At 37.2% G+C, this 9,380-nt stretch overlaps 1 protein-coding gene across 1 annotated transcript; it reads left to right on the top strand.

Moving 5' to 3' along the window:
• Nucleotides 1–1,381: 1,381 nt before the first annotated feature.
• GTA2 (global transcription factor group A2) lies at nucleotides 1,382–8,664 on the top strand. Its single transcript, XM_078986635.1, has 24 exons — nucleotides 1,382–1,608; nucleotides 1,748–1,830; nucleotides 2,402–2,768; nucleotides 3,308–3,546; nucleotides 3,647–3,793; nucleotides 3,885–4,046; nucleotides 4,131–4,214; nucleotides 4,323–4,393; nucleotides 4,485–4,842; nucleotides 4,965–5,120; nucleotides 5,293–5,390; nucleotides 5,487–5,535; nucleotides 5,623–5,775; nucleotides 6,088–6,231; nucleotides 6,313–6,406; nucleotides 6,501–6,662; nucleotides 6,794–6,842; nucleotides 6,930–7,024; nucleotides 7,109–7,187; nucleotides 7,292–7,346; nucleotides 7,445–7,583; nucleotides 7,720–7,863; nucleotides 7,960–8,060; nucleotides 8,138–8,664. The coding sequence occupies exons 3-24, from the start codon at nucleotides 2,432–2,434 to the stop codon at nucleotides 8,372–8,374; spliced, it is 3,153 nt and encodes a 1,050-aa protein (XP_078842761.1). The 5' UTR covers nucleotides 1,382–1,608; nucleotides 1,748–1,830; nucleotides 2,402–2,431; the 3' UTR covers nucleotides 8,375–8,664.
• The last annotated feature ends 716 nt before the right edge of the window (nucleotides 8,665–9,380 follow it).

Here is a 9,380-nt window from a genome sequence, read left to right as displayed (position 1 = left end):
ACGACATATCACCCACAATCAGACGGCCAAACAGAAGTGGTTAATCGTTGTCTCCAAAATTACCTTCAATCATTCGTGAGCGACGAACCTCGTACATGGACCAAATTCTTGTACTTAGCAAAATCTTGGTATAACTCCTCTTACCACAGTGCCATCGATATGACACCATTCTAAGCCCTATATGGTCATGTTGTACCAGATCTCCATCACTGTCATGCCACCACCATAATCTCTCCTACCATTGATGCCACTCTTAAAGAACACCATCGCATTCGCACACTCCTCAAAGACAACCTGCGACAGGCACAACAACACATGACAGAATTGGCAAACTCTCACAGGATGGACAAGGAATCCACTGTTGGTGAGATGGTCTACCTCCGTCTACGGGAGTATCGACAGAAGTCAGTGCACTCACATGACACAAAAAAAACTCACAAAAAGGTATTATAGGCCCTTCAAGATCTTGGAGCGAATTGGTATGGTGGCTTACCGCCTCGACCTTCCACCCGAAGCCAAAATTCATCCCGTTTTCCATGTGTCTTTACTCTGACCTGCTCATGGGAATCCTACTCCAATACCCATCCCAAACACACTACAAGAAGAGTTTCCAGTTACACCAAAATCCATCCTCCGACATCGCCAAGAAGGTCTTACTACACAAGTATTAGTCGAATGGGAAGGACAACCTGATAAAGAAGACACATGGGAATCCTTCGATGATTTTCGCCTTCGTTTTCCCACTTTCTGTGTCAACAATCCAGCTACATCATCGCTCGAGGACGAGCTCGTTGCAAAGGAGGAGACAATTGATACAAACCCAAACAACAACAACCCAACTGGGATATAACACATGCCCAAAAGAGTGATCCGTAAACCCAACTGATTCCTAGATTAAAAACACGTGCATGGGAAGAAGTCATAGTTAAATTAGTGTTTCCTGTTTTTCAGTATCATGGCTGTTAATTAGGCCACGTAGTTGCATGCATGTATAAGGTCTCTGGCCATTTCCTTTCTAGAAGTCCAGTAGTTGTCTTAGGCTATTTAAGCATTTGTAATTTCTTTTGATTGCATTTCTTTGGGAGATTTGCCTACTCTAACATACATACTTCATCTATATTGAATAATATTTGACTTTTTGACTATTAAATTGACTGTCTTCTTTAATTTATATTATATATGCAAAACAATTATAACTATTATTTCAAGACATGAAAAATAATTGGATAGATTTATATGTACATTGCTAATATAAGAATAAATGAAAGAAATATGCTGTAAAACCAACTAAATTCAATATATTTTTTCTACATTTGTTAAAAATGGTTAGCTCGCTCAATTTCCCTTATTTTAAAGGCAAAAGACTGGTATCAAGCTTACGACGTCGTTAGGCCAAACCTTACCCTATAACGCTAACTGAACGGAACACACTACACAGAGTCGCATGAACCCTAAAACTAATCGATCGATCCGTGAAGACTGAAGACGACGCAATCACGCAAGGAGAGTGGTCGACAGGAAGTCAAGAAGCACCGAAGCAAGCTCTCGACGCACTGCTTTAGCTGTTTGAACGATTTCTCGATTTTCCGTTTTCACGACGCATTAGGGGTAAGTGCAATCTCGCTTTTTCCATTTGCTATATAATCACAAACTCCCAAAACTCTGTTTCTAGGGTTTCACATTCCGTAGAGCAAAACTCCCAATTATTTCGTTAGAGAAAATCAATATTTTCTTTCGATTTCTCCAGCCGACGGACTCGTTCCAATCGTCTTCTCCATTTGCCCACTCAGACGACTTCATCCCTAGGTTGCTCCGGCGACATCTTCAAAGGTGAGTCTATCTCTCTCCCTCTCCCTCCCCTAATCGCTGCTTTATGTATGAAATCAAACTTTGAACAATCGAATTTCTGTCGAAATTGCTGCTTGTTGTGTTCAATTTCATTGGAATTTTTCCGGAAATCGCTGCCTGCTGTAGTTTCTTATATGTCGGTTATGTTGATTTTGAATCTTGTTTCTTTCAATCAAAGACCTCTAAAACGGTTCACCCTTTGAAATTGATACTGATTTCGAACCCAAATATCCATTACAAAGAAACCATTGGTTCAATGAAACCAAACATTACAAAGAAATCATTGGTTCAATTGAAATTGATATCTAAAACGATTCTGATTTTAATTTCAAAGAAACCAAACATTCAACATACCATTGCCTATACCATCAATTTGTTGGTTCAATGGTAAACTAAAAAAATTAATGTTGATTATGTTGCTGTCTTCATGGGGTTTCATCATCATATCAATGTAAAATTGGTTCAATGGGATAAAACTAAATGAAAATTTACTATCTTTATCATTAAAATCGATTCCAGTTACAATTTCTGACATATTCTATTTCCTTGACAGATTCCAGTTCCTCCATAAACATTCTGCAGTATGCCTCGCAGGCGAGACGAGTATGAAGATGATGTGGATGAGGATCAGGATGACCCGATAGATGATGATGATGATGAGGATTATGGCACTAGCCGTGGAGGAGGCGGCAGTGATCGTAAGAGGAGGAGATCTGATTTTATTGATGATGTTGCTGAGGAAGATGAAGATGAAGAGGAGGAGTACGATGAAGATGATGAAGATTATGGCGGCGGTGGTGGCAGCCGTCGTAGAGGAGGAGGGAAAGCATCAAAAAAAGCATCTGGTGCTGGTTTCTTTGAGCTTGAAGCCGATGTTGACACAGATGCTGAAGAAGAGGAGGAAGAAGATGGCGAAGATGGTTAGTGCTTCTTATATTTTTTCACATCTTCTCTAATGATTTAAGTTCTTGTTCTTCTTAGTTTTAATCTTATACCAAGTGCAATGAAAAGTAAAGTATAAATTTATTAAAATGTGTACTCTCACCATTCTTAGGTTTAGGCTTTAGCTTTACTTGTTTGTGTTATTTTCCATATTAGTTCTATAGGCTGCAGTGGTAGTATGCTTAAGGTTTTGCAGGTGATGCCCTTCAACCATTTTTAATTGTAACAATCTTACATCCCTCACTACTTGTTGCAATTATAGTGATCAATCTAGCAACTCTAATGGCCTATTTGTTAAAACTCATTTGTTGTTTTAAGTGCAAAGTCCTATAGAGGCTCTGTCTACTCTTGAAATGGTATCGAAAGGAAAAGAGGAGTTGTTGGATTAGTCTTTAATGGATACATGAATGACAAAAGATTACCATTCTAACCATTTCCAACAAAATCTTTTTGTTTTATAAAACACAAAACAATCTGAATCATTTTTGTTCCTGATGTGGCATACAATACATTACAGACTTCATAGTGAATGAGAGAGTTGATCCGCATGAAGAAGAGGGTGCGAGAAGGATGCATCATCGTCCTTTGCTTTCACGTGAAGATGATCAGGAAGATGTTGAAGCTCTTGAGAGAATAATTCAGGAGAGGTTTGCTAGAAACCGAACAGAATATGATGATGATGATGCAACAGAGGTGGAACAACAAGCTCTCTTACCATCTGTTCGTGATCCCAAATTATGGATGGTCAAATGTGCGGTATGTATGCCAGATACTGATAGATTCCATTCCATTCCATTCCATCTTTATATCAGAATCAAATTATTTCTTTCATTAATTCTCTTCTCTTTCCATCTAGATTGGTCACGAGAGAGAGGTGGCTGTTTGCTTAATGCAAAAGTGCATTGATAGAGGTTCCGAGTTGCAGATTAGATCAGCTATTGCTCTTGATCATTTGAAGAACTATGTCTACATTGAAGCAGATAAAGAAGCCCATGTGAAAGAGGTGAGTTAATAAGATATCTATGAGAACCCTGATGTGTAGATGCATGTTTTGTTCATCTCTAGTAACTAATATGGTTTTTGTGAGGGTTCAGGCTTGCAAGGGTATGCGTAATATATTTACTGGAAGTAAGATTTTGTTGGTACCTATAAAGGAAATGACTGATGTTCTTTCGGTTGAGAGCAAAGCAATTGATCTTTCAAGGGATACTTGGGTCAGAATGAAAATTGGTACATACAAAGGGGACCTTGCAAAGGTAATAATAACATAACTTACCCTTTTTGTTTTTTTGCTAAGTTATCATATTAAACTTAATAAAGTTCCTTTCTTTCGTGTGCAGGTTGTGGATGTGGATAATGTTAGGCAGAGGGTTACTGTGAAACTAATCCCAAGGATCGACTTACAGGCCTTGGCAAACAAATTGGTATTATTATGTCTTATTTGTTTTTTTTTTAATAAATTTTAAATATCTATATAAAGGAACTTTTAATCATGATTGATTGTGTTCTTGTGTGTGTGACATACATTTCAGGAGGGTAGGGAGGTTCCAAAGAAGAAGACATTTACCCCTCCACCACGCTTTATGAATGTTGATGAAGCAAGGTCTGTTTAGGTTTAGCTTTCAGTAATATTTTCATTTTTTTTTTGTTTTATACATTTTTCATGATCTATTATTACTTATTCATGTTTTTAGAGAAATGCATATTCGTGTTGAGCGGAGGAGAGATCCAATGACTGGTGATTACTTTGAGAATATAAATGGCATGATGTTTAAGGATGGCTTCTTATATAAAACTGTATCCATGAAATCAATAAGCACTCAGAATATACAACCAAGTTTCGATGAACTTGAAAAGTTTCGGCAACCAAATGAAAATGGGGATGGAGATATTGCTAGTTTATCATCACTCTTTGCAAACAGAAAGAAAGGACATTTTATGAAGGGCGATAGAGTCATTGTTATCAAAGGGGACCTCAAAAATCTCAAGGGCTCTGTAGAGAAAGTAGAAGAAGGCACTGTTCATATTAAACCACATGCCACTGGACTTCCCGTAAGTAACATAACATCTTCCATTTTATTACCCTAATCAAGATTCAAGATGCTGTTGCTAATATGTAATATAATATATATAATTGCTGGTATGTAATTGTTTATAGTTTTTGTGGTTTGCAGAAAACTCTTGCTGTAAGTGAAAGAGAGCTCTGCAAATACTTTGAGACAGGGAATCATGTGAAAGTTGTCTCTGGTGCACAAGAAGGTGTGACTGGAATGGTTTTAACTGCTAAGGGGCATTTGGTTAACATGGTGTCAGATACTACCAAAGAAGTTGTAAGTATTCTATCTCAAAAACCTAGGTGGTCTGTGCAAAAGACGTGAATACCCTTCTCTTCCCCTCCATTGGAATTAGCCTTAGAAAGTTTGTCTTTTTTTTTTTTTTTTTTTTTTTTTTTCCTGTGTATGGAACTAGTAGTTACTGACTGACACTTGATGCTTTTTTCAGCTACAAGTATTTTCTGACAATGTTGTAGAGAGCTCTGAAGTAACATCTGGCATCACCAAAATTGGGGATTATGAGCTTCATGATCTTGTCCAGCTGGAGTAAGCTAGCTTCTATTCTACATACAGAATGTGCTCGATCATTGCTTTGCTAAGTTTGCCATCTTATATATTTTTCTGATTTTTTTTTGTTTGTAGTAATTCCAATTTTGGTGTGATCATACGTGTTGACAGTGAAGCCTTTCAGGTGGGTGGGTTTGATGTTTTGTAATTGTTGGCAGCTGAATAACTTGGAATAGGGTGGGTGATTATGTAATTTAGTATTTTTGTACAGGTTCTCAAGGGTGTTGCAGATAGAGCGGAGGTTGAACTTGTTAGGTTGAGAGATATTAAATACAAGATTGATAAGAAATTAAATGCTCCAGATTATTACAAGAACACAGTATCGGTGAAAGATGTAGTTAAAGTTCTTCAGGGCCCATGCAAGGCAAGACACAAACACACACTTTTTCTCTCTGAAAGGGTTAAATGCTGCCTAGAAATAGCTTTGTACTTCCATTGATCTGTTTATAAAAAAACGAGTTTCACTGCTATAAATATAATTGGGAAAAGTATAAATGTCCTAATAAGAAAAAGCTTATAGCTTAACCAATGAATGTCTTGATGCGAAAAAAGTTGGAAGTTTAATATCTATCATACAAAGCAATGGAATGGAAGTACATTGGCGTTTCTTGCATTTAGCTCCTGTTTGAATAAGGTGTTCCAAGTACTTACTGATGTAATTTATAATATAAAATAGGGGCGACAAGGTCCGGTTGAACATATTTACAGAGGAATTCTGTTTATATACGATCGGCATCATCTGGAGCATGCAGGATTTATCTGTGCGAAATCTCAAGCATGCGTATTGGTTGGTGGGTCCCTTGGAAATGGTGATAGAAATGTATGTAGTTTTTGGGATCATACTATACTATACTATACTATTTGATTTTAAATTTTGATGAACTAAAACATGACTTGTTAGGGCAATCCATTGGCATCAAGAGTTGCACAACTTAGGACTCCCAACCGTATTCCTAATTCCTCGGGTAGACCTACCAGAGGAGCCCCACCACTACGTGAGTTTAGTGTTTGCTTATTATTATTAATTAGCAAATGAAAAAGGCAAATAGGATGTGATTTATGATTAATATGAATGATATATGTATGTAGCTGGTGGGAGGAACAGAGGTGGTGGCAGAGGGGGAGATTCTTACATTGGAGCACGCATCATAATCCGCCAAGGTCCCTTCAAAGGATACAGAGGTCGGGTTAAGGATGTTAGTGGCACATCAGTTCGGGTTGAGTTGGAGTCACAAATGAGGGTTGTTACAGGCAAGAAATAAATACCCTAACCCTAACCCAAAGTACAAACAATTTCCTAATAATTTTTAAAAAAAAAAATGAGAAAAAAGTATAATTGTTTAGCCCGTTTGCTGTTAATGACTCGTGTTTACTTTTTGCAGTTGATCGGACTCACGTCTCTGATAATGTGAACAAGACGGCCCCATATCGGTATAATATATGTTTTTTTCTTAGAATTAGAAGATTAGATAGATAACTTGTTAACTGTTTTTTTTATATTTATGATATTTATATCAGTGAGACACATAGGTATGGGTCTGGAAGTGAGACACCTATGCATCCTTCACGAACACCACTCCATCCATATATGACGCCTATGAGGGATTCTGCAGGTTGGTTGGTTGGTTTTTTCCATGCATAGTGGTAAGTAATTGTTTTTCATGTTTCATGTTTAACGAATTTGAATCTTTGGTCAGCAACACCTATTCATGATGGAATGAGGACGCCTATGCGCGACAGAGCATGGAATCCATACGCACCCATGAGTCCTGCCAGGTTTGTAGCTTGCTACCTGTCTTTTCTTTTTCATAAGACATGATTGTTTAAACCAAAAAAGAAGAGAATTTCGACATGAATTGGTGTGGTGTTATTTTGTTTAGGGAATCTTGGGAAGATGGAAACCCTGGTTCTTGGGGAAGCAGTCCTCAGTATCAAGTGAGCACTCTTGTCCCTCCCTCCCTCCCTCCCTTTGATTAATTAATAAAAGAGGGATTGGTTAATTGTTTATAATAAATATATGATATGATATGCAGCCGGGAAGTCCTCGTTCAAGAGCATATGAAGCACCAACTCCTGGTTCAGGATGGGCAAATACTCCTTCTGGTGGAAGTTACAGTGAAGCTGGCACACCAAGGGATAATAGGGATAGGGATACTACCCCTGCCTCCTATGGTATATGCTAAAACTTTTTTCTCTCATTATGTTAATTATGGATCCGATATATATATATATATATATATATATATATATATATATATATATATATATATATATATATATATATATATCATGTGATGTGTAACTGCAGGTAATGCTCCAAGTCCTTACTTGCCATCGACACCTGGTGGACAGCCGCCAATGACACCGAGCTCAACGTATTTACCTGGTACACCAGGCGGCCAACCAATGACTCCTGGTGGTGGTGGGTTGGATATGATGTCACCTGTAGTAGGTCAGTGTGTTGTAAATTTTAAATGTATACCAATGGATTCCTTATAATTAAAATAAAAATATTAATATATTAGCATTTGTGTTTGTGTTTGTGCAGGTGGGGATAACGATGGACCATGGTTCCTACCAGACATATTGGTGAATGTACGCAGATCGGGTGAAGATGCTGTCGTTGGTGTCATCCGAGAAGTGCTTCTGGTTGGTATTGTTGTGTTTTGAATAAATATGTTTTTTAGGTATATGAATATGATTAATTGTGCTGGGGTATGTTTCAGGATGGGGCATGTCGAGTAGCTGTTGGTGGGGATGTGATCACTGCCAGCCCGAATGAGATGGAGGTGGTAGTGCCAAGGAAGTCGGACAAAATAAAGATAATGGGTGGACCCCAGCGTGGGGCTACAGGGAAGCTCATTGGTGTCGATGGCACAGATGGAATCGTTAAAGTGGATGACACTCTTGATGTTAAAATATTAGATATGGTCATTCTAGCCAAGTTAGCACCACCACATTAATTCCTCCTCCTACTGACCTACTCCTCATCATAAGTTTTGAAACCTCCCTCCCTCCAGGCTTGTACATTATGATTATATATTTTGGATTATATATGACTGACTTGACTATCAGTATTCAGTAGTAAGTAGCTAGCAAGCCCCCCTAAATACGCACGTTTCATTTTGTTTTGTTGGTTAGACGAGTTCATTTCCATGTGTTCAGTTGTGTTGAAAACACCACATGACAAGTTCTGGTGTGATTTGAACGAGATTAAGAACCAAAAATAAATGTTTATTATCTTTGTGTAAAATGTATATTAGTATATATATGGGAGATCATGGATAGGACTGTTATAATCCTTGAGCGTCGATCAAAGGCTCAGGCTAGTGATCATGAGAACACGAGAACAGGGTCTCATCCTTAAGATCCATGGATTCTTCCCACATGGTTTATTTTGTTGTATCACGCTCACTCACTGCCACAGTTTTCGGGTATCGGGTAATTCGGGTTTTTCATATAAAAAAATTATCCATGACCCTATCCAAATTAAGTTCGGGTAATTCAGGTAATGGGTCGGTAAAGGGTAATTCGGGTATTATCTGATTTTTAAAAATTTTTTTTTTTAATATTTTTAATTGTACCTAAAAATAAATATAATGAAATAAATATGTTGTGCTAAACTTTGAACGTTGAGATTTTTTACTCAATAATATTTGAGATATCAAGTATTTGTTTAACAATTTAATCAAATCTAATAAGATGTTAAAAAAACAAATACTTAAAGAAATAATAACAACAAAAGTCTACCATTTAAATTACTTGATATCAATGTATATGCATTTATTTTGCATTTACCAAAAAACTCACGTCTTAAATCTAGAAAACATAGAAAACCATTACATAGTATGAAAATAATAACATGTGAAGTTCCAAAAGACATTCATAAATATACTCGTTCTTCTTGCTCATTCACTACTTCACCTTGCCCAATTCTATATAAAAAAGTCAAATACTGTTAGTATTAAA

The sequence above is a fragment of the Lactuca saligna genome, chromosome 3 (genome assembly GCF_052625555.1).
Source record: "Lactuca saligna cultivar CGN05327 chromosome 3, ASM5262555v1, whole genome shotgun sequence".
Classification (NCBI taxonomy): Eukaryota; Viridiplantae; Streptophyta; class Magnoliopsida; order Asterales; family Asteraceae; genus Lactuca; species Lactuca saligna.
This window is presented reverse-complemented; position numbering and strand designations above follow the sequence as displayed.